Here is a 25,472-nt window from a genome sequence, read left to right on the forward strand (position 1 = left end):
GCTCAGGGCCAGTCTTCCTCAGCAAAAAGAGGAGGATTGGCAGTGGATGTTAGCTCAGGACCAATTTTCCTCCAATAAATAAATTAATAAAATTTTTTAAAGTTTTTAAAAAAGAATGACTGATTAGTGGTACTTCTTGTTTTGTTACATGATGAGGCATATGAAAGGCTGTCTCTCTTATTGTGATAAAATTCATCAGTGGGTTCAGATGATGTTAGCCTGATCTCTAAGTTCCCTAGTAGCTTTTCACCTAATGATTTTAGCAAATTTTATTGAACTTCACCTGGATCAGCTGCTTTTTAGCGATTTTAAAGTGGTAATATTTTAAGTTTGTGCTTCTTTCTGCATTTATAAACTAGATTTCTTCCCCAAAAATAACTTTTCTTTATCAACTAGTTCATTGCCCCTAAGTAGAGTTCATATAGGGAAGTCAGGATATATGCTTGATACTTTCCCTTTATAGGTCAATTTTCAGAATAATGGGTTTGTTCCCTAAGAGCCTCTAGAGGTGACAGGTGACCGGATGAGGTTTGTTTTCTTTGTATTTTGGTTTCATCATGAACACATGGATTTAAACTTACTGTGTTTTACTCTATTGTAGTTATTATTCTTATGGATACTCAAATTGTCCCATCTCTGACCAATTGGAGCTTATTCAAGTTGGCCCTGGAGACCTTATTTCATGAGCCTAATGGTCTTGGATGGCTCCCTTACTACCTGGTGTGACAAATGTTCCTGGCTGCACTGCACCTTTCCTATTCCAGGCCAGGAAGCAGCTCTTTCTCCCAGACACTCTGGTTCCTTTTAGGGTAAATGGTATTTTAAGACTGTAACACTAGGGATGCACACTGTCCCAAGGTTGATCGTCGTTTCTAGCTACAGCTTTCAGGTAAACAAAGCACAAGGATATATGCTTTTCTGCTTATACGTTTGAAGGAACCGTGTCATGAATTCTTACTGATACTTCCCAATCAAATTCAGGATACCGGGTTTTTATTTAACCTCTTTTATGTTATAACTTCATTCTTCTATGTGGAGTATCTCAGTTCTCAGAAACACTGGGAATGTTAGAACATCACATAACTGCTCCTCTGCTTATGCAGCAGTACACACACAACGGTGCGAGTGAGTCCACCCACACGACTAGATGTGATTGCTGCAAACTGTTTTCTTCCTTATTTTTTTTTTTAACCTTAGGGTTTATCCCAGTAAGTCTATACAGGCAAATCTGGTGTTTTAAAGTCACTTGGAATACTTCCTCTCTGTGTACTTAGGTCAGTTATTACTCTTTGATGTTTAAATTGTCCTATCTTCAGCTAGTAGGAGCCTGTTCAACTTGTCTTCTGAGTCGTTTTAACACAACCCCAGTAATCTTTGATGAGTCTCTGCTTCCCGGTACGACAAGGTTGTCCTTACCTGTTTCTTGGCCCAGACCTGGAACCAGCCATCCAACGGCCCTGGTTCCTTTTAGTGGGAAATGGTATCTAGAGATAATGTAGGTGTTAAAGTTGTGCATTCAGCTTAGTTGGTCATTCTTTCTAGGCCTTTCAGTGGCCAGGGGTAGGAAAGACATTTTCCTTTTTTGGAAAACATACATCATTAGTTCAATTTAATTGTTCCAATTCAAATATACATTATTTTTACTTAACTTCTTTGACTTTATATCTGACTTTTTTTCTCTGATGCTGAAAATCTCGGTTCCTGATAACATTAACATAAATCCTTACTTTACATATATAAACCAAGCACACACTATATGTACAATTTCTAAGTAATAATATCAATATTAACAATGTGATTATTGAAAAGTTTTAGGGTTAAGACTTTTTAAAAAATTGTTCTTAAGATATATCGCACTGAGTATTAAATTATTTTATTTTAAAGTCACTGAAATAATTCCTTTCTGCGTGGTTAAGCCATCAACTTGAAACACAGGTTTATTTCCTTTTGTTTTTGACTTTTAGGTATTGGTCTTTTTTTAATTTGAATTTAATTTTCTTGTATAATTCTATACATTTTCATAGTTCCAAAGTAAATCTTAAAAACAAAAACATCTAGCTTTTCTCTGTCTTCTCCACTCTATTCCTTCCCACCCACATAGGGAGCCATTTTCACTACTTTTTTTAATTTATTTTTTTATTAGATTGGCAACAGTTGTTAGCTCAGGTGCCAATCTTCTTTTTTTTTCTTTTCCCCCTCTCTGCTTTTTCTCCCCAAATCCCCACAGTACATAGTAGTATATTTTAGTTGTGGGTCCTTCTAGTTGTAGCATGTGGGACGCTGCCTCAACATGGCCTGATGAGTGGTGCCAGGTCCACGCCCAGGATCCGAACCAGTGAAATCCTGGGCTGTCGAAGTAGAGTGCGCAAACTTAACCACTTGGCCACGAGGCAGCCCTCACTACTTTTTTTAATATAAGCAAGGATGTATGTGTCTCCTCCCTCCTCCATTTCTTACATAAAAGGTAGCTTATTACATATAGTAGTCTGCCCGGATTTTTCACTTCCCAGTGTATTCTGGAGATCACTCTACGGACATGTCGAGAGAGATTCTTTATTCTTTTTTCCATCTGTATGGTTATTGCATTATTGTTACAGGACTGTTATTGTCAAAAAAACTGGTTTCGTTTTTCTTTTAACAAGCCAGATTGCTATTGACTATAATAGGTAAGAGTTGTTTTCACTTTGAGTTGTGGCCTGTTTACTCATTTATAATAAAAGATATTTTAGTTGTTTCAAACTTCTCTAGAGATCTCAGTGAAAGTACTGACTAAATTGTATTAGAATCCCTCAGACCTAGTTGCGAACTCATTTCTTTCTCTATACTTTCCCTTTTGGTATTTTTACCAAATTCATTAGCTTATGTACCATTGTTATACTGATAATTCTTAATTTATGTACAGTATAGATAGATAACCCAGACCTCAGGGCTCTGACTTGCATAGCCAATCACCTGTTTCTTTACATCTCCACTGGGATGTCTCACAGACGTCTTAAACTGAACATGTACAAAGTAGAACATTTTTTTCCCCAAAAAGAATCAGGTTCTCCCCACCCCACAACTCTGCATCTTATACAACCACCCATTTACTGGAAACCCAAGAGCTATCTTTGATTCATTCATTTCCTCACTCCTCACAGCCAACCCCTCAGCTAACCCTGATGATTTTATCACCAAAATAGATTTGCAGTCTAGCGTCTTTTCCATCACCGCTGCCACCAGCATGATCCAGAGATGTCTTTCCACTGTATCTAGGTCCTCCGTGACCTAGCCCACACTCATCTCAACTTACTACCTCCTGCACCAACTCTCCGTCCATCCTGGTCTTCTTTCAGTATCTTAAACACCTCAGGGTCATTTCCCTCCTGAATTCTGCATTGCTGTTTCCTTTGCCTGGAATCCTCTTTCTCCCACTGTAGTTCTCAGTTTAAATGTCGTTTACCTAGTGTCTTTGTAATCACTCTCTCTAAAGTTAGATCTCTTAAACTTCTTTGTTCCTGATTGGTTTCTTTTATAGTACATGTTACAACCTGCAAGTTTGTGTGTTTATTTGCCCTTTATCTGTCTCCTCCACTAGAGGGTAGGAACCCACTCTGTCTTTTTTTTTTGAAGAAGAAGAAGAAGATTAGCCCTGAGCTAACTACTGCCAGTCCTCCTTTTTTGCTGAGGAAGCTTGGCCCTGAGCTAACATCCGTGCCCATCTTCCTCTACTTTATATATGGGACACCTACCACAGCATGGCGTGCCAAGAGGTGCCATGTCTGCACCTGGGATCCGAACCGGCGAACCCCGGGCCGCTGAAGCAGAACGTGTGAACTTAATCGCTGCGCCACCGGGCCGGCCCCTCACTCTGTCTTATTCATTGTTATATCCACAGATTATTAAACATAGTAGACACTTTAATAGGAATTCAATAAATGTTTGAAAAACATGTAGAAGTATTGTGAAAATTTCAAAACACTTGGAATTTAATGAAAAGCTTTATTTGCTCATGCAGAACCCATTTCTTATTTATTCCCTCACATCCTTCCAAAACAACTAGAAATATTTTATGAAATATAAACAATGCTAGCTAAATAAAGTGTGTATGTGTATTGGTAGGAGTGGGGAGCATGTAGGGTTAGTCTTCAAAATATATTTCTAAGATTCTCTTTCTTGGAGATGGACAGCAAATTTGGCATTGAGCTTAATACCCAATGAAAATTAGGTCCCATGATTTACAGAGCCCATAAGATAAAAATCTTTTGAAAAGGATGGTATAGCTGGGCTGGAAACCAGTCACCTGCAATAATTCTTTTATTATCTTAGATTTCACCTTAAGATTATTGTCAGCAGTCTTTTGATTAGGAATATTATCCTAATACCAACGAAAGCGAAGATACAGAATGCTCATAAATGCAAACAAGAACACAGCTGGAAAGACTAGGATGTCAACAGATGATATAACCCTCCATACAGATTAGGTTTTTGAGGATTAATATCAAAAGCACAATAAATAAATATCCAGTCTGCTTATTTCTTATGTTCACTTTGAGTTGGGGTTTGAGTAAGTAAATATCCATTGTGATAGAAATACTTCATTTTAAAACTCTGTGACAGGACTCGGACTTGAAGAAAACAGTGGACGAAAGTGCACGGATTCAGAGAGCATACAACCACTATTTTGATTTGATCATCGTAAACGACAACCTAGACAAGGCCTTTGAGAAACTACAAACTGCCACAGAGAAACTGCGAACGGAGCCACAGTGGGTTCCCATCAGCTGGGTTTACTGATGATTCGATAAGGTTCACAATTCAAATAAAACTTTTAAAAAGTGACTGCAACAAATAAACCTTCTACTAAGAAAATACGTGCACAGACAGAAGATATTTGCCGAACCCAGGCATTTTTATTGTGTAGATTGAAATACCAGTACACTATTCTGAATTTTTATATAAAGTGTGGTTGGGAAGGTGTACTAAAATATAATTTATCTTAATTTTTCTAACTTTTTATGAACAATCTTTCTATTCATATCACATAAAGAAATGCGTTGAAGCATTTTGTATATGTTTTGATTTAGTACCCTTGCCTTTTTCATCAAAGGAATTTTCAAATCACTCACTCTAACATTGGTCTCACATTTTCACTGTGATAATGAATACTTGAAATCGTTTTGTAAAGCTGTCGTTCAGTTCAGTATTTCACTAGTGAAGGGTCAGCTACTCTTATTAGGAGGAAATAGTAGATATTGGCCTTCTTTCCCGATATGGTTCGTTACAGAAGCAGAACTTGAATGTCAGTGCTATAGCCAATCTACTACCATCCCAATCTCACATCAGAGTCTGCTCAGTGCTGCATGGTCTGTTATTTCAGAGATGTGTGGCTATCATTCTAATTTATACAGATAGATTGGTGGTTTCCCTTTGTTTCTATCTTTAGTGGGAAAAGGAAGAGCAATACTTTGCACTCTCGTTCGCCATAGTGACAGCTGATGCTGAGTGAACGTGCACAGCAGGCAGGGCCACGCAGGCTGCGAGAGTGCCTTATCCTGTACGACGGCACAGCAGAATGACACTCAAAGTCGACTTATTTTCACCTGTGAAAGTTTAAGTGACAAAAATGAACCTACTGTTTTTTACATTTTTCTATTAGGATATGGTCAGCAAATATATCATGCCTCTGCAGATTTCTGCAACACTTAAAAAAATGCTTCTAAGTTTGCAATTGGGGGTTTTGTGAACAATCAGTGTGCTTTTTGAAGTGTGATGTGATCATGAGGGTGTATGTTTGAATTGTTGTGTTGAGAACCAAATCCGGTGAACGATTTAAGAAATTGGGAAATAATTGTCAGCTGTTTTATCTATATATAATATATACATTATATAATATGTACAGTGTATGTATTATATAATATATATTAAATAATGTTTTATATTTTTTTTACATTTCTGTTAGGAAGTGCACTTTTTATTTAATGATTAGGAAACCAGTTCTCCTCCTTTAGATGTATTAACATGTACAAATTTCCAAAATTCATCTCAGTTGATACCTTCCTTTAGGATTCGTGGATGGTATAAGTTCTTCCTAAAACGTATTCAGAGATGCAGCTCTGAATTAACTAAATTAGCCATATTTTGCTGCTAGCTTTTCACATAAACAGTATTCACACTTAAAGGGTTAGGTGCTTAACTATCGTCGTCATTCTTGTCTGGTGGTGGGCAGCAGACACTTGGCTGCTGCATTTGTTTTCCCCTCACCGATGCTGTCTCTTGGAAGCCAGCCTGGAGGACTTGGAGGGAGGAGGAAATACGTGGCCATAAGCAGCACGCACACAGTGTCTTAAGTCTTTTGCTCAGTGAAACAAAACACCCGAGTTGCTGAATTGTTAAGATTGGAAATCTATAGGTATTTTTTTTATTACAGAATTTCATATCCAGAACACAAATTCATGTTCTTTGTAGGAAATTGGTGGCAAAATAGATCATACTCTCTTAATAACTTTGGTAACTTTTAAACCCCATATATTTCCATGAAATTCTTGGCTTCTCAAAGCAATGTGAATCAAAGCACAGTGTCAAGGTGATGTCTTGTGACTCAGTGTTTCAACACACTGTAAATTTTAAGAGCAATCTTATTTCCACAGTCTCAGAAGTGTGCTGTCCCCACAGTGTGCCTTCATGCTGCTGCGTGGAGCCTCTGTGACCGGCTTTAGGATCATTACAGCAGCACAAGATGTACTTCACCCATCAGGACACAAGAGAGGCGATTTTTACATCATACATATTTTCAGCCTTATGTGGTATAAATGCATATTATTTAGAAAATAGTTACACTTAAAGGAATTATTTCTATTATAAATGGTATTCATGACTAAGTACTTAATACACACTAAATCCCTCCTAATATAAAATGAAACAATGCACTTTAGTTCATTTCAGTCTAGATGCCAGAACTGAAGAGAATAAATTCAGAAAAGTTCATTGCATCTCAATACAGTAGTCATTGAACTTGAAACTCAAGTCCCATCTGAGTCTGCAGGAACCAGCAGAGCTCTGCTGGGGCAAGCCCAGGATTCTCCCAAGGCAATGAGAGTGTGGTTGTGATGAAGGAAGTGCGAGCTTCCCTTGTGGGAAAGGTCTAAGACAATTAGCTTTACCAAAGAGGAAATGGTTGACAGTGATGTTGAGTAATTGGTAATAGTTAAAATACAAATGCACGTGCGTATGCTTTTGGGGGACGCGATGTGCCAATACATTAAAGCATCTGAGGGTTCTTGTGGACAGGTGAGTATCCACATCCAGCATTCAGGGCATGACTGTTTAGATAACAGCTAAATATTATGTATGTGTTTTTCGTTTTCAAATGTACAAATACCCATAGAGTTGTTGTCCTGCATAAGTCACTTAACTGTAACTAGTGAAATGTATGTGATGCACTACAAGTAGAATCTCACTCTTATTACGGCCAGGCCTTGGTTATGTGGTCTCAACTCCTGTCTGATATTTGGATAGTATCAAATATCCAATACATCAGGACTTTGTTTACTTTTGCCAACTCTAACCATACAATTGCTGAACATAGCCTTCAAAAATAGAAATCGTACCATAAACCCAGTATGACTACAGCAATAGTAGCCTGAACCCTAGAATCTAGTGAACTTAGTTATAATAGCTTATAAGGACAAGTTTTCTTTAAAAGAGCAAATTGGTATTAATAGAAATTTAGAAAATAATGCAAATTAGCAATAAAGTACAATAGTATAGCATTATAGATTATGGCCAGATACTAACTGCTTTGCCCATAATATCCCAATGACAATAAAAGATGATCTTTGCTTTAAAAGTTCATTAAATTAGTATTTATTTTTACGTATAACAGCAGGTGCCATGATCCAGTGATTGGGGTTGATTTTCAAGATGGATAGCCATAGAGTTAAGGTACAATTACTCAGAGTTGGTAAACATTGAACATAAAAGTTTTGAAAATTGGTTAAAATAGTGATCTATTTAACATTGTACTTTTACGACTTCTGGAAATCACAGGCTAGAGAGCCAATAATTTTGTAGTAATGAATCTTTATACTAAATATGGAAAAAACAATCCTGAAGTTTTATGTATATAGATAGTAGGTCCCATTTTTTAAATGTTTGAGTCATCATATATAATATATATATACAGCTATGTGTATAATATGTAAAATTCTTCCAAAATACATAAATAATAAAACTGCATATGTTCTCCCATGTAATTATAACTAGTGTTCTTAAATTTTTCATTATTCCCAAATTCTTAGACATTCTGAAACTTTTTTCACATTGTTTTAAAAGGCTCTTGTTTTGCCTTGAGGCAGATACTAATCTCCTTTCTAAAAAATATGTGAGGAATTAAGCTCCGAAAATTATCATTATAACTTAATTTCCTTAAGGAAAAAGCACAGAGCCCTAGGTGGAAGCCCCTTTGAATGAATTTATGATCTGGTTCAGGCTCACAGATTATGGTACCTGCCCTCCTCTTGCTTCAATGGATTTGCTGTGAGAATTCGTAGAATAACATCTATAATGTATTTTGAGAAATTCGGTATTTTAAATAATAGGATTATTGTATATAGTACACGTGAATATTCACAAACTTTGAAGAATACAATTCACTAATGGTTCAGCATCATATCTGTTTTTATGTAAGTATACATTGTATATTTGAGGAAGATAATTATATAATTTTTTAAGGTAAGATTATTTTTAAAATGCATTTTTGTTAGGTTCAAGTTTTATTCATATTTAAATATTTCCCACAATTTATCATGTTACTTTCTGTGTTCCTGGAATGATTTAGTGCACAGACTCAAAAATGAGTCCTTAATATACTAAAAAGTGAAGGAATGATGATACCTTGTTGCTAAGGTAAGAATTTAAAAGCATGATTTGTACCAATTCTGCAATGCACTGCACAACTTTCTTTAAAATAGTCTCTTTTGATAAAAATAGAGATGGTGTATTTCTACTGGCTGATCCTAATTCTGACTCCTGACCGTGTGATCTTTGATAAAATTTATATCTCCCTTTACTTTTAATATTCAACTTGTTTAAATAAGGCTAACTTAATATTTTTCTTCACCTTAAATTACAAGAAGTAATTGTAACTCTGATGTGGCAAATGCTAAATTGGAAAATCCTTATTAGGCTACTTTGTTAGTTATATGTATCTGCTTCTATTGAGGTTGCTTATCTCTTAGTTCTTTTAAAGTGTGCCTCTTTCGGAAGTAACATAGTGAATGGTGCACACCATTCAGGGATCCTGCCTCCAATTTTAAAACAGCTCCGAGGCCGTAGTTCCAGCCTGGAAGAGGGTCTCTTCTGCTCTCTTGGTGGCCCTGGTCAAGAGGACCATTTTAGTTTAGAATCCCATTCTAAGTCCAAACCCTTAGCAAATCCTTGCCGCCAGCCAGACCACTCACAAACAAAATTTAAGCAATCCAGTACTCTCTCACATCCGAAGACCCTCTCCTCTTTTGCCCCTACAGGCTGCCTTACCTGATTCTTAGGGCTGAAATTTATCACCACAGCCCTGTTTAACCCACAGTACTAAGTGTAAAAGGCATCCGTCTGCTCATAGGGAGAAACATTCAGTTAGGTCCACTTAGTGGACCTCAAATCTGACAAGAATGCACCTAGTTTCTTTTTCTGAGTGCTTCGCAGCCATTGACTGATAATGCAGTGCCATCATAAATGTCGCCTGCACACACCAAAGTCAGTCAGAAGCCACAGTTGGTTCTTTTTTTCCCTACTAGCTTTTACTGTTTTCTAATCTCCAGCACAAACTGAAGGAACACGTGTACGGTTAACGCAAATGCCGCTTGTAACTTGGGAGATTAAGTGACTCGGTGCTTGTAAACCTGTCTTGAGTCCCACTGAACAGGCAGTGTCAGTACCACAAAGTAGAAGCCGAAAGGTCTTATTTGAAAAATTAGAAAGAGACGTTTTTATCACACTTTGGCAACAGCAAGCCAAGGGTAGAAACATTAAATATGACAGGTCGTGCTTGAACTTTGGCTTTCCTCATATCAGTCAAGGAGGTTTGGGAGCTTGGAGGAAGAGGAGAAAAGAGCATAGCACTAAAAACTCCTCAGTCATAAATTACCTACATTAAACCAGAAGTCGTTACCAATGGTTTTCATCTTATTAAATAGGAGAGGCGGGCAGTAGTATAAATAACATTGCTTTGAAGACATGAACCTTGTTCTGGTCAACATGGTCCAAATGAGAAATGCCTTAGTCTTTTCAGGTAGAACCAGATTTGAGGAATAGCTCATCTCCATCTGTAATTGAAATACAATATAAACATTTCTTTTGGCCATGTGTCCTCTTTTAAAAAAGGAGTGACTCCTGTTTCTTCGGTGACGATTTTTAAGGAAGTGGTAGAAGGACTCGCTGTAGAAGAAGGAGCGTCAGGGTTCCTCACCAAGTGTAATTTCCTGCCAGTTACGTCGGGCTCTGTCACAGCCCATGATGAGTGTTGGATGTGAAAACCTTGCTTTGGGGGATTTTTTCCCATTTCATTTTGGTATATCTTTATTTTGAACACAAATGCATGCTCTTTTTAACCTCTAGTCTTTGAAGTAATTGTAGGAGAGATTTTTGTGTTTTTTTGATGGAGGGCAAAATGCTTGTTAGCACCTAAAAATCCAAGCTGAACAAGCTACTAAAGTAAGTTTCTGATGAAAAAGTTTGAAAGTAAAAATTAATTGCTGCTGCTTTCCAAGTAATTGTATTGCTAGTTCCTGTGTAAAAGAAACATTACTGCTGTCCTTGTATAAATGAAACTTTCCTGCAGTACGATCATGATTGATTTTTCAGAAACGGTCCCTATAAATTTTTCTTTTCACGTATTTCCATGTGCTGTCCAAAATAAAAACTGAAATGTTCAATCTGTGGGATTGCATACTCATGGTCAAATATTTTTGTATATATAAATAAATAAATATTTAATATTGGAAAAATGTAGTGTTTCATTTCTAGGTAGAAATAAGGTTTAGAGATAATAAAATACAGGGGATATCAGATTAGCTTTGGTAATTTGTTTTAAATGCTAATAATCTTCATAAAAACCTTCATGTTCTTTAGTTTTTCCCAGCAAAGTAATGCATTTTTCACCTGCCTCTCTTCTTTAACACGGAAACCCTAACTATTGTTTCCTTGACCCCAGCCCAAGCAATTCGGTGGCTTTCAAAGACAACATACTCAAGGAAAGAATTTCAGAGACAGGGAAGATTAAAACAGAGGATCAAGAAAAGGCCTCTGTGACCAGTTAGATGGCATGTGATGCTAGGACCATTTCCCAGCTAGCCAAGAAAGAGAAACCCTGGTGGGAAAGACAACGCCTGCTGGCGCACGCAGCTCAGCCCTGAGGCCTGTAGGGAGGAGGGGGTGGACCCGCCAGGCCAAGCAGAGATGGAGGCATGACTGGATGAGTGCAGGAAGACTTTCCAGAAAAAGTACTTTGCAACTCTTTTCCAAGCTAGTTTCTGGGATTCCATACCTCGTACTTCAGAAATTGCTAGTCTGGTGTATTTCTGATGTCTCCAAAAGAATTAGGTGTTATACAGTACCTTCTTCCATCTTACACTACCTGTCAGTTCTCTGTCACTGCAGTAGCAAATTACCACAAATTTAGCAGCTTAAAACACAAACTTAGTTCTGTAGGTCTGAAATCCAACACTGGTCTCACCAGGCTAAAACCAAGATGGCTCCCAGGGCCTGCCCTGGCTCTAATCTGAAGGTCTAGAGGGGAATCGCTCCCAGGCTCTTGCAGGTTGGCAGACCTCAGGTCCATGCAGTTGGAGAAGTGAAGTCCCCACTTCTTGCTGTCAGAGGGACTGCCCTCTTGTCCTTGAACTGACCTCTGTCCTAAGCCAGCAACAGCAGTGAATCCATCTCATGCCTCCTCTTTCCCGCATTTTCTTTGGCCAGGTCTCTCTCTCACTGACTCTGCCTTCTTTCTTTTAAGGGCCCACCCAGAGAATCCAGGCCAAGCTGTCTATCGCAAGGTCCATAGCCTTAACACCTGTAAAGTCCCCTTTTGCCGTGTAAGGTAACATGTTCTTAGGTTCCAGGGATTCTTAGGTCAGGGACACCTTTCAGGGGCCATTATCGGGCCATGCTACACTAGCTAATATCAGTTTTTCTTCCTGCATCCATTGATGAAAGCGAAATGGTCGTGGAAACATCAGGGTCAAGGTGGGTGTCCTGTTCTATTCCAGGAAATGTTAGTTTATTTACTATCTGTTTTCTAGGTGACCCTTGGCTACTAGAACTAATTATTCCAAATCTATTTTAAAAAGTATGGTTCTTGATCTCAAGCAGTAAATAAAGGAACATTTAAAATTACCAATATGTAATAAAGAGGATAGCAGTTGGAAGAACCTTTTGGAGGCCCAAAGTGACCCTCACTGAAGCACACCCAGCACTTCTTCAGCCACCACACCTGAGTGGGGTCTCTTAAGAAGCCCGGCAGTAATGAGGGGCTGGGAACACCTGGAGCACATAGCTCTGTCCTTTTCAATAGCTATTTTTTACAACAAAACCCAACAGGCTAACTGGCCGGTCTCAGGGCAGTTGTGGAAACAGCCAAAGGCCTTGGTTGCCTGGTCCCTGTAACCCAAACTTTCAGCACTTGATGGAATGGCACCTTTTCTTTCTGTCTCAAGTCTATCTTTAGTTTTTGGTATTTTGTTTTAATTTTAGAGGATAAAATATATACAAAACTCTACCAGGAATAAAAGGGTTACCAGCCACCCCTCCGCCTCTTGTCCCCAATTTGTAACTCCTCTCCCCAAAGGAGCCACTATGGGTTTCCTGTGAACTCTTCAAGCTTCCCATGCACTGTGATACACGGATATCTATTTTTTACACAAGTAGATTCATATGACACATTCTCTCTGCAGTTTGCTCTTTATACTTATTTCAGAAAAACAGAGAAAAAGACATGTATAGTGCTGCCATTTTAGCACGACTATTTTCACTTTTGCATATTCCTGTCCAGCTTGTGTATAAGGTGCTTATTTTGTTTTTTGTTTGTTTGTTTGTTTTCTTTTGAGGAAGATTAGCCCTCAGCTAACTACTGCCAGTCCTCCTCTTTTTGCTGAGGAAGCCTGGCTCTGAGCTAACATCCGTGCTCATCTTCCTCTAGTTTATACGTGGGACGCCTACCACAGCATGGCTGCCAAGCAGTGCCATGTCCGCACCCGGGATCCGAACCAGCGAACCCCGGGCTGCCGAGAAGCGGAACGTGCGAACTTAACCGCTGCGCCACCGGGCCGGCCCCAAGGTGCTTATTTTTTATGTTGTTGCCCCCACAGTGTACAGCTCTGTATCCTTTTTTTCTCGTGTGTCATAAGTATTTGCGTAAGATTACTCTCACTTTTAATAGAGATGATGAAAGGATTATTTACTTCATTTCTTCCTTGTTAACGTTCATTAAAATCTGAAGGGTAGAAAGGGAGTAAGTAGATGATGTTGAGGTAAAAACATGTGCTAAGTGACATGTTTCTCCATCAACGGCTCCTGCTCGTCCCTGCTGCCTCCCTGCTCCCGAAGGAAGACAAACTCTAGCAGGAAGATCAGCTGCTTTTTGCTAAGGGTACGCGGAAGGGGCCGCAGGTCCCTGGTGGATATCAGCAATGGAATCAGGGGCACTCGGGAGACAGTCTGGGCCATTTTAGTAGAAGGATGTCCAAACAGAATAAAAAGCAAAATAGACACAGTTCAGAGTTGCCCGTGTTACAATAGGTAGTCTTTTACAAATTAAACATCCAGAATGCATGAGAAATCAGCACACTGTTCTAGACAGAGAATTACTATGTTCATCAAAGCATGGCAAAGTCAAATAAAATGAGTATAGCTAGACCCCTAAGGAAGGAAGATTATTTTAGTATAATTTTGTTTAGTAGAAGAATATATGTATTCCAGGGGCACTTAAAGGTCATTTTTCAATCACTACAGCCTCTTCTAGAAAGAGAAATTGCCTTCCCACAGCATTCACAATTTAAAACGAATTTTTGGATCAAAGTGTCAGACTCATCTGTTTTTGTATAACAGAAAGTGGGAAATATAAAAAAGTGATAGATGGACCCATTTTTCTGCAGAAAAAAAGGGCTTTAGAATTCTCAGCCCTCCTCCAGCTTTCCAGGTGCTGGAGTCCAACTGGGGCACTGAGTCACCAGCACAGGAGGGTCCTTGGGAGAAAAAGACTGTTTGCAGAGGACCCAGTGGCTAAACTCGAGGTGATTCATAGTGAAAAAAAGTCACCACTTCTTAAACTGGTTTGCAAATTCATTTCCTTGATCAACTTTTAACATGGATCTGACCTAAGCCACAAAGGAGTATCTTAACGATACTGAAAAATACTCAGCCTTGGCCGATAACGTGTAAGTCACAATACGACATTATTAATGCTCTCTGCCTAAAGCACAGAGTCCCTTCAGGCTTATGTAAAGAATGAGCGGGAGAACGCTAGGGTCTTTCAGGGGGGTGACGGCTTTCACGGACGACTGCACTCTCTCCAGGTTAATGTCGGCCGAGGCAAACAGACGCTGCGCAACCCCAAACCTTTCTGTATCTTTCAGAGGAGCCAAGGCTGGGTCTTCGAGATCACATACTCCATCATGAGACATAGCATGCAGCTGCAATGACACATTTCAACAAATTCACTTAAAATGTTACACAAAATCCACATGGTTAGATAGTAATGCACTTCTAGCTAATTATGAAAAAAAATTAAGTTGTTTTAAATTCCCCCAATGGAGCAGGAAAACCCTTAAGATGTAACAAGACATACTTGACCTAGGTCCAGACCTCAGGCCTGATTTTTCCAAACTGCCCGGAGTCCTCTGTCTGAACCCCCCTCTCTGAACCCTACCTTCTACTACATCCACCAACTCCAGCAGATTAGAAATGTCAGAATGTAACTTTCTCATTCACACAGTAAGGTGGTCTGATTTTTTATTTTAATGAAGGTATTAGAATTTCTTACATCTTTGGGCGAACTTCTCAAAGGGGGTCGGGTCGGTCCAGTGGTTTAGTTAGTCCTGCTTCCTGCCTCAGGAAACTTCGTCCTTGCTATCTCTTCAGCCTGGCGTCCTCTCCCGCCAGGGTTTCCTACACACCTTTCCTTCTCATCTCTCAGTTGTCAGTGGAAATGCCACATCAAAAGGGCCTGTCCTAATCCCCTCTCTGTCGAGCCCCTCCCTCCCCCGTAGCCAGCCACTATTACATTTTGACAGTGTCTTCATATGCTTACTCCGGCTGAAATGATCTTCTTGATGTTCACTCTGCAGTCTGTTTACTAAAACCTAAGCTGCTCAGGAGGGCAGGAACCAGGTCTGCCACGGTCACCTTGTCCTGCCTGGAACACAGACCCTCCGTGTGTGGAAAGGAAGTTCTTCAGCGAGGTCGCTTCAGACGCTGCTCTAATTGCAACTGCTCAGAACATTGGAAACTTGGCTTTTAGGGTCTTGATCAGTGCCTGTGACACTTACTGTTTTTTAATCTTTAGTAATTACAAATTGGCCAGTAGATTTGATTTTTAAACAGGCCTTCAGAAATGGATCAGATTGATAATGTAGAGAGTAAAATTTAAAAAATGAAATAAGCTTATAAAGCATGTGTGAATTCTAACTGAATCTGAAGGGAATCCAAAAGAATTCCAGAAATGTTCTGAGCAATGGTAACCTTACTGAAAGTAATCCGCAGCTTGCCCCATGGCTGAAGGGCAGCCCTCACTGACAGCTCACACAGTGTAACCGCAGGCGTAATGTCACCATTTGGCCCAGACTGTGAACCACGGGTTATGCTGTGGAGAGTGGATGAGGCTGCTCTTCAAGCACAAACACCGCATCCCAGCCACTTAAGAATGAGTTCCACTGGCGCAGGCTGAAGACTGCCAACAGCACCGCAGCACTGCGGGCTGTGTCCTGGGTGTGGAGAAGCGCTCAGCAGCATCCAGCCTCTGCTGAACAGCTGCCAGCCCCAAGTACCCAGAGGCACTTCTAGGTATAAAAGAGATTACAGTCACCCAAGGGGTGGGGAGAGGGGGTGCAAATTAACATTCTCTACGGATGATTCCAACTCACCTTCTTAGAGTTTGGTAAATGTGTTAGTATATCTGACGTTATTCTCCAAAAAGCCCTTCAGAAAGCCTCTCAAAAGTTACTCTGACCACCAGACAAGACACGACAGGAACGCAGGTAGATCTTTGTAGCCTGTTCTAAGGAAGTGTCTGTAAGAAACACATGCTACCCAAATCCCTTCAGGAGGCAGGAGCCTCACTGACTGAAGAAGAGTCGTTGCAATATCTAGGGAAGATGACGCGAAGACACCCAGAAAGTTCTTTAAGGAGAAATTATTTCTTTGTCTATGTGGAACAGCCCCCAAAGGCAAATAAATGACTCTATGGGGGGGTAGTTTTGTGCCAAAGTAGAATACAAGCCATTCTGGACCTTCAAGTGTGTTCTAATGGCTACTCTTAGAACACCAACAGAGCGAAAGGTGGAAACAACACAAAGATCAAATCCTCGAGCTGATCTGCAGGGAAGAAGACAACTCAGCTGAGTTTGTGGAGAGGGTGTCAGCTAACGTAGTCTTGGCAGTATTTTTTTATATACTTCCGGAATGCAGTTGACGACTTTGTAACAACGTGGTAAGGGCTAGCTTGGGAAATGCTAAGGACACAGTGGCTGCAAAAGGGAGCTGGGCTCTGAAAGCAGAGCTACTATGTGCTCATCACCGCAGACAATTAGATAATGATACGTCTTGTTTCTATAACCAAACTCTTCCAGCAGCTTTCCCCTCAGCTGGCCTCGGGACACACATGCTGGCACGTTCTCAAGTAGTACAGTTGTTGTTGTCAAAGTACAAGAACACAGCATTCCTCTGGGTGGGCAGAGTCTGCTTCGGTGGGGCATGACATCTAAGCTGCTCCTTGGAAGGATGCCTTGCTGCAGTCTTCCGAGGCCTTTGCTGTGCACAGAAGTACCAAAGGACTAACCGTTGGACATGCCCAGAGTGGTGTGTAACAAATGTCAGGGTCCCTATCTGGGCAGTCTACCCCAATATCTGCTTCCGAGATCTGGGAGCAGAGCTCTGAGCTTTGGTCCTTCGGGGCTACACAGCATGCTGCCCTTGGCCCTTAGTAACCAGACCTTAAAATAATCCAGCCAGGTAGGCTCTGCTACTCTGCCCCAGGCTGAGCAACACCCACAGAAGCCAAATTAGAGGAGCTGCCTCATTAGAGCGGTTTCTGGGCAGCCTATTGATGACGCCTTCTAGTAATGACCCAATTTGTAATTTAAAAAGAAAAGTTTAACCTGGACTCTCAGAGGGCTAAACTCATCATTACCTAACTCTGGCTCTCACCATGACATTTCCCGAGGGCATGAAGAATGAAAGGTCTCTCCGAGACACAGCAGTCCTGCTGAATGCCTCCCTGGTCAGTTAGATGCAGAGCTGAACCCAACTGGTCCAGCCACAGAGCTGCCACCGCAAATAACACGTGCTAGGCCCCTTCCCTGCAACGCGGCACCAAACCTGGGCCAAAGTTCTCTCCAAACAATGGGAGATCCTGAGAGTGAGAGTCTGAAGACAAAGCTGGAGCCCCAGTCCTGCTAGCAAGTTCTCAAACAAACCCTCTCCCTCGGGGCCTCCGTCTTCCTGGGGCGTGTGGTGTGGGGGAGAGTGTAAAAAAGTGGAGTTCATAGTAATACCTCTTTAACCTACTTTGAAGGGCTTTTGAGGATGAGAAAGCCTAGGGGTGTTTCATCAGCTATTAGGTGTCCATCTCCTCATTTGCCCATTCCTGCCCATCCCCAGGTCCCATCTGGGAGGTTCCTTACCAAGTGGCACAGCGCAGGAATAATCTGGAGCTTACAGCAAGTGCCCAGGAGAGCTGCTGCATTATCTGGCATTTCTGCAAGAGACAAAAATCAGTCACTGTCAAAGAAAAAACAAGCATCCATGGGAACAGAGCATCCATGGGCACAGAGCCCGCCCCTGGATTGTACCTAATTCATACTTTGGTGCTCTCCCATCAGCCAGCAGAGGATACACTCGGCAACTGTCGAATGAATGAACGAGGGATGCTGAACAGGCAGCAAAGGCCTTTTAGAAAATAGATGTTGCAACCAGGGAACCAGCTCTGTGTTCAGCAGAGGATATTCCTTCACATTTAATCTGCTGACCAGGAAGCACTGTACGGACTCAGGGAAAAGCGAATCAGCAGGGACAAGCAGAAAGAACCCGGGACTTGGTGACAAGAGCTATGTTCGAGCCCCACTACATACTTGGGGCATGACCTTGGGGACACCTCTCTGGGCATGTTTCTTCATTTGACCGACCAGAGATTATTTTTTTTGCATGTATCAGAGGACTGAGTAAACTATAAAGGGTTCTATCCAGGTCACAAGTCATTTTGAGGAGAAAAATGTGATGTGGACTGATCGAGGGGTGGCACAACAGACCTCTGACTCAGGACTGTGTAGGGCTCCCTGGCCCACCGCTAACTTGACACAAGGCCACCAATGGGAAGAGGAGTTGGTGCAGAGCTGTGTGAGGCTGGGGGTCCTTGCAGAGGGCCCTGCCCAAGCCCCAGGAGAAGGAAATCCAGGTCAGTGTTATTCGAAATGGATTTTAAATACCTCCCAGGCTAAAAGAGGTGCAATTCCTAAAAGGCCCCAATGCCTCAGGATACAACCTTTGAGCTGAAAAGGCAAAAGAGAAAACAGTCACCTCTCGGACCACTTAGGAACTCACTCTCTCTCCTGCATTCATCAGCAGCCTTATTTATAAATGGTGGTGTGTCGCTGAGGCTGTGACCCAGCAAAGCACAATGAAATGTGGTCCGTTCCCAAGAGAAGGAGGCTGGGAGGAGGCTGGGGCAGCGCTGGGGGATGATCCTGCCAGAGAACCCCCTACAATTCCATGTAAATCTTGTGTGCATTTGCCTACAGAGAGGTCCACAGTTTTCAACAAATTCTCAAGCAGGCCCTTATGGCAAATCAGGAAGATGAAAACAGTGAGTATATGTGGCCTAGTGGAAAGATCATGGTGTTGGAAGGTCAGGGACAAAGTCACCCGGGACATGAAGGAGTCCTGGCTGAGCCACTGTCAAGTCATCTCACCTGTTCCTGCTTCCATCCCCTCACTTTTCAGGGGGCTCCTGAGTCCCAGGTCCTCCTCCTCCTCATCATCATCCCTTATTCTTGGAAATACTTTAGTTCCACGTTCCTCAGATGGTCATGCACTATTTTGAGCGTGCTGCTAGGGACACAGGGATGAAAGTACCGCATCTGCTTACCAACTAATTTTACTACTTGACTCTAATTTCCCAAAGGGTGAGGATGATTTTTCTCCTCCTCAGTACCTAGCAGTGCCTAAATCATAGAAGAGGCTTGTTCACTGTTTCTTAAATTGAAATGATTTACTTTGATTGTTTTTCTGTATTCTGACTCTGTTTACAAATGAGACCCGGAGAGTTCATGCTTAAGGTCACAAAGTGGTGGAAGAAGTATTCCAGGAGCCAGGCCAGATTCTGAGACTGAAGGGCTTTACACAAGTTAAGCACAAGGAGGCCAGTTCAAGATGGCGACGTGGGAAGGTTCTGAATCCACCTCCTCCCATGGATGCACCAAATCTACAGCTGCATATGGAACAATTTCCTTTGAAACAAACCAAAAACTACCTGAGCGACTCCTACGCAGCGGGCCAACAAGAAAAAACACATCAAAGCAGGCAGGAAAGGCTGAGACACAATCTCACCATAAACCCCACCCTCGGCACAGTGACCCCAAGGGACTCAAGAGAGGGAACTCAAACCCAGAGCTTCTCCCTGTGGAGCAAAGGGTTGGAACCCCACATCAGGCACCCCAACTTTTAAGACCTGCACTGGAGAGATGAGCCCCCAAACATCTAGCTTTGAAACCCAATGAGGCTGGTGGACAGGAGCCCCACAGGCTGTAGCACATAGAGAACCGGCCCCTAAAGGGCTCCCCACAATTCACCCACCCCGGGGCCCAGTGCAGAGGCAGTCATTTGATAAGTGACTAGACTTCTTGCAAAAGAGGCGTATTTGCTGTCTTAAAGTCAGCCTGAGGGGAGGCATCTAATTTAACACACATCTAGGGGCCTGTTGGGTACTCTGGGGACAGAGGCCACTGAGCGCCATCTTGGCACCCCCACCCCCGGCTCCCTCCAGAGCCCCAGTACCTCCTGGAGGGGAGCTCTTACATGAGTCTGGTGCCCTGATTTTCACAGCTGCTGCCCCGGGAATACCCCTTAATCACTGGCTCCGGGGTTGGCAGGGCTTGTGTTCCTGGGTCCCTCAGGACTGTAAGAGTCAGAGAGAGGGTTCTCGGCCAGCCACCACCACCAGGACACTGTGCAGACAAAACACACCCCCAGTCTTTCTAAGAAAAAGGCCTATTTACTTGTCTTGGCACCTGAGTAGCAGGCTTCTGGTTTGGCACACATCTAAGGGCCTACAGTGGTGCTCTTACAGAACAGAGGCCGGTCCACACCATCTTTGCCCACTCCCTCTGCCTCTCTCGGCTCACTGGTGTCTCCCAGAAAGGAGGTTATCCCCTCATCTGGCACCCCGATTTTTGCATCTGCCCCCAGGGGACATTTCTAGATCACCTAGCTCTGGTGGCCAGCAGGGCATATGCTCATGGGTCCCACAGGACTGCAACCAATGGAGAAAGAGCTCTTAACTGGCTACCATCCCCAGGGGACAACAGACCCAGAAGCCCAGTCTCTCTGTGAAAGAGGCCTATTAGCTTATCTTCATAGCTGGGGTCTGAGGGGTAGGCTTCTAACCAAACACAGACCTAAGGGCTGACCAAATGCTTTCCAGAAACCTTAGAGGGCAGGCGCTATCCTTCCGTTCTCCCTCTGCCACACTCCAGAGTGCTAGTTTCTCCCAGAGGGGAGCTTCTACGCGGGTCTGGTCCCCAGGTTTTTGCAGCTGCCGCCCAGGGGATGCCTTGATCACCCGGCTCTGGTGGCAAGTAGGGTTTGCATTCCTGGGTCCCATGGTTGTGTAACAAATGGACAGACAGTTCTTGGCTGGCTACCACCCCCAGGCCACGGCACAGACACAGAATGAAACACATCCCCAGTCATCTGTGAAAGAAGCCTATTTGCTTGTCTTGGAGAATCAGCCTGAGGGGCAGGCTTCAAGTTTGGCACACATCTAAGGCCTACTGAAGTGCTCTCCAGGGACAGAGGCCAGTGGATGCCACCTTGGTGCTCTGCATCTGCCTCTCACCAGGTCACCAGTGTCTCCCAGAAAGGAGCTTGTACAATCATCGGACACCCCAATTTTTGTGACTGCCACCCATAGGACACTTCTAGGTCACCCAGCTGTGGTGGCCAGTGGGACTTATCCTTGCATTCCCAGAGGACTACATATATTGGCATACTGTAAAAGCTGCTTCCTGAGGCTCTGGCTTCCAATCAGCCTGAATCTAGGTACTGACTGAGATCTTCCTCTCTGGGACACTGACAGGTCTTGGCAAACCCTCAACTACTGGGAGCCGCTAAAAATTAAATAGGCTGCTTAGACAATCAAAAAGGTCTGAGACAACCACGAGCTAGGGCAGGGTTGAACAGTAAGGTTCATCTCCTACATGAGGCTGTTCCCTGAAGACTGGGAGAGGTGAGACCGGGAGCAACTGTTTATCTTATGAACAGAAACCAACACAGAGAGTCAAGGAAAATGAAGAAACAGAGCAATATGTTCCAAAAGAAAGAACAAGATGAAACCTCAGAAAAAGTCCTTAATGAAATGATATAAGTAATTTAACTGAGAAGAGTTCAAAATAACAGTCATAAAGATACTCACCAAGCTTGGGAAAAGAATGGATGAACACAGTGAGAACTTCAACAAACAGAGAGAAAATATAAGAAAGTACCAAATAGATGTCACAGAGCTGAAGAATACAATAACTGGACTGAAAATACACTAGAAAGCTTCAATAGAGGGGTAGACTAGATGAAGAAGAAGAAGAAAGGACCGGTGAACTTGAAGACAGGGCAGTGGAGCTCACCCATAAAGAGTGGCAAAAAGAAAACAGAATCAGGGCCAGGCCCATGGCCTGGTGGTTAAGTTCAGTGCACTCCACTTCAGTAGCTTGGGTTCAGTTCCTGTGCATGGACCTACACCACTTGTCGGCAGCCATGCTATGGCAGCGACCCACATACAAAACAGAGGAAGAGTGACACAGATGTTAGCTCAGGCCAAATCTTCCTCAGGAAAAAAAAGAATGAAAAAAAGTGAAGATACCTTAAGTGACTATGGGACAACATCAAGCAGACCAACATTCACATTGTCAGAGTTCCAGAAGGAGCAGATATAGAGAAAAGGGCAGAAAACCTATTTGAAGAAATAATGGCTGAAAACTTCCCTAACTTGGGGAAGGGAAGAGACATCTAGATCCAGGAAGCCCAGAGAGTTCCAAATAAGAAGAACTCAAAGAGTCCCACACCAAGACATATTATAATTAAAATGCCAAAAGTTAAAGACAAGGAGAGAATCTTAAAAGCAGCAAGAGAAAAACAACTTGTTATGTACAAGGGAACCCCCATAAGACTATTAGCAGAAACTATGCAGGCCAGAAAGAAGTGGCACAATATATTCAAAGTGCTGGGGAAAAAAAAACTTCCAACTAAGAATACTCGACCTGGCAAAGTTGTCATTCAGAACTGAAGGCTGCTCAGTGTTGGCTGCTGACTGATCAAGGCCATGGTTGCTGAAGGTTGAGGTGGCCGTGTCAATTTCTTAAACTAAGACAAGAATGAAGTTTGCTGCATTGATTGACTCTTCCTTTCATGAACGATTTCTCTGTAGTATGAGACGCTGTTTGACAGCATTTTACTCACAGAACTTCTTTCAAAATTGTAGTCAATCCTCTCAAACCCTGTCACTGCTTTATCAACTAAGTTTACACAATCTAAATCCTTCATTGTCATTTCAACAATCTTCACAGCACTTCACCAGGAGTAATTTCCAACTCAAGAAACCACCTTCTTTGCTCATCCCTAAGAAGCAACTCCTCACCCATTAAAGTTTCACCATGAGATTGCAGCAACTCAGTCACATCTTCAAGTTCCACTTCTACTTCTCTTGCTACTTCCGCCACATCTGCAGTTACCTCCTCCACTTTAATCTTGAATTCCTCAAAGTCACCCTTGAGGGTTGTAATCAACTTCTTCTACACTCCTGTTAATGTTGGTATTTTGACCTCTTCCTATGAATCACAAATGTTCTGAATGGCATCTAGAATGGTGAATCTTTTCCAGAAGTTTTTCAATTGACTTTGCCCAGATCCATCAGAGGAATCACTAGCTACGGCAGCTATAGCCTTACGAAATGTATTTCTTAAATAATAAGACTTGAAAATTGCAAGGACTCCTTGATCCATGGGCTGCAGAATGGATGCTGTATTAGCGGGCATGAAAACAACATTCATCTCATTGTACGTCTCCATCAGAGCTCTTGGGTGACCAGGTGCACTGTCAACGATCAGTAATATTTGGAAAGGAATGTTTTTTTCTGAGTAGTAGTTCTCAACAGTTGGTTTAAAATATACAGTAAACCATGTTGTAAACAGATGTGCTGTCATCCAGGCTTTGTTGTTCCATTTACAGAGCACAGGCAGAGTAGATTTAGCATAATTCTTAAGGGCCTTAGGATTTTTGGAATGGGAAATGAGCATTGGATTCAACTTAAAGTTACCAGCTGCCTTAGCCCCTAGCAAGAGAGTCAGCCTGTCCTTTGAAGCTTTGAGGCCAGGCATTGATTTCTCCTCTCTAGCAGTGAAAGTCCTAGATGGCATCTTCTCCCAATAGAAGGCTGTTTCATCTACATTGAAAATCTGTGGTTTAGTATAACCGCCTTTGTTAATTAGCTGAGCCAGATCTTCTGGAGAACTTGCTGCAGCTTCTCCATCAGCACTTGCTGCGTCACCTGGCACTTTTTTGTTATGGAGGCGGCTTCTTTCCTTAAATCTCATGAACCGACCTCTGCTAGCTTCAAACTTTCCTTCTGCAGCTTCCTCACCTCTCTCAGCCTTCGTAGAATTAAACAGAGTTAGGGCCTTGCTCTGGATTAGGCTTTGGTTTAAGGGAATGTTGCGGCTGGTTTGACCTTCTATCCAGACCACAAAACTTTCTCCATATCAGCAGTGAGGCTGTTTCACTTTCCTATCATTCATGTGTTCACTGGAGTAGTACTTTTTATTTTCCTTGAAGAATTTTTCCTTCACATTCACAACTTGGCTAACTGTTTGGCACAAGAGGCCCAGCTTTCAGCTTGTCTCGGTTTTCGACACACCATCCTCACTAAACTTAATCATTTCTAGTTTTTTATTTAAGCTGAGAGTCATGTGACTTTTCCTTTCACTTGAACACTTAGAGGCCATTGTCAGGTTATTAATTGGCCTCATTTCAATATTGTTGTGCCTCAGGGAATAGGGAATCCCAAAGAGAGGGAGAGAGACGGGGGGCTGGCTGGGTGGCGGGGCAGTCAGAACACACACAACATTTATCAGTTAAGTTTGCTGACTTAGATGGGCATAGTTCATGGTGCCCCAAAACAATTACGATAGTAACATCAGAGATCACTGATCACAGACCATCATAACAAATATAACAATAATGAAAAAGTTTCGAATATTGCGAGAATTATCAAAATGTGACACAGAGGCACAAAGTAAGCAAATGCTCTTGGAAAAATGGCATCCACAGACTTGCTTGATGCAGGGTTGCCACAAACCTTCAGTTCATTAAAAATGCAATATCTGTGAAGCGGAATAAAGCGAAGTGTACTAAAACAAGGTGCAGCTGTAGAGAAAACCCTCAGGACTCCACCAACAAACTGTTTGAACTAATAAATTCAGTAAAGTTGCAGGATACAGAGCCAATATACAAAGATCTCTCTTGCTTCTATACACTAATAGCGAACTATCAGAAAGAGAAATTAAGAAAACAATCCCACTTACAATTGCATCAAAAAGAATAAAACACCTAGGAATAAATTTAATCATGGAGGTGAAAGACCTGTACACTGAAAACTATTAAGACATTGATGAAAGAAATTGAAGAAGACACCAACAAATGGAAAGCTATCCTGTGCTCATGGACTGGAAGAATTAACATTGTTAAAACGTCCATACTACCAAAAGCAATCTACAGATTCCACATAATCCTTATCAAAATCCAACGGCATTTTTCACAGAAATAGAACAAACCTAAAATTTTTATGGAACCATAAAAGACCCTGAATAGGCAAGGCAATATTGAGAAAGAACAAATTTGGAGGCATCACACTCCCTAATTTCAAACTACATTACAAATCTACAGTAATTCAAACAGTATGGTATTGGCATAAAGACAGACACATAGATCAATAGAACAGAGCAGAGAGGCCATAAACCCATGCA

At 41.9% G+C, this 25,472-nt stretch overlaps 2 protein-coding genes across 18 annotated transcripts in view; one reads left to right on the top strand and one right to left on the bottom strand.

Annotated features, from left to right (window-relative positions):
* Positions 1–4,851, top strand: part of PALS2 (protein associated with LIN7 2, MAGUK p55 family member) — a 101,426-nt gene extending 96,575 nt beyond the window's left edge. For all 16 annotated transcript variants that reach the window (XM_023639385.2, XM_070265720.1, XM_070265721.1 and 13 more), the window contains one exon: positions 4,600–4,851. In XM_023639385.2, coding sequence (XP_023495153.1) covers positions 4,600–4,776 — 177 coding nt within the window. In that variant the 3' untranslated portion in view covers positions 4,777–4,851. The remainder of the gene's footprint in view (positions 1–4,599) is intronic.
* Positions 4,852–7,829: 2,978 nt separating this feature from the next.
* Positions 7,830–25,472, bottom strand: part of GSDME (gasdermin E) — a 63,482-nt gene continuing 45,839 nt past the window's right edge. The window contains exons 9-10 of one of the 2 annotated variants that reach the window (XM_070264143.1): positions 17,871–17,944; positions 7,830–14,663 (exon numbers count right to left, since the gene is read on the bottom strand). In XM_070264143.1, coding sequence (XP_070120244.1) covers positions 14,430–14,663; positions 17,871–17,944 — 308 coding nt within the window. In that variant the 3' untranslated portion in view covers positions 7,830–14,429. The remainder of the gene's footprint in view (positions 14,664–17,870; positions 17,945–25,472) is intronic. The other variant, NM_001081889.1, reaches the window with a different exon arrangement.

Source organism: Equus caballus, chromosome 4, assembly GCF_041296265.1.
Source record: "Equus caballus isolate H_3958 breed thoroughbred chromosome 4, TB-T2T, whole genome shotgun sequence".
In the NCBI taxonomy this organism is placed as follows: domain Eukaryota; kingdom Metazoa; phylum Chordata; class Mammalia; order Perissodactyla; family Equidae; genus Equus; species Equus caballus.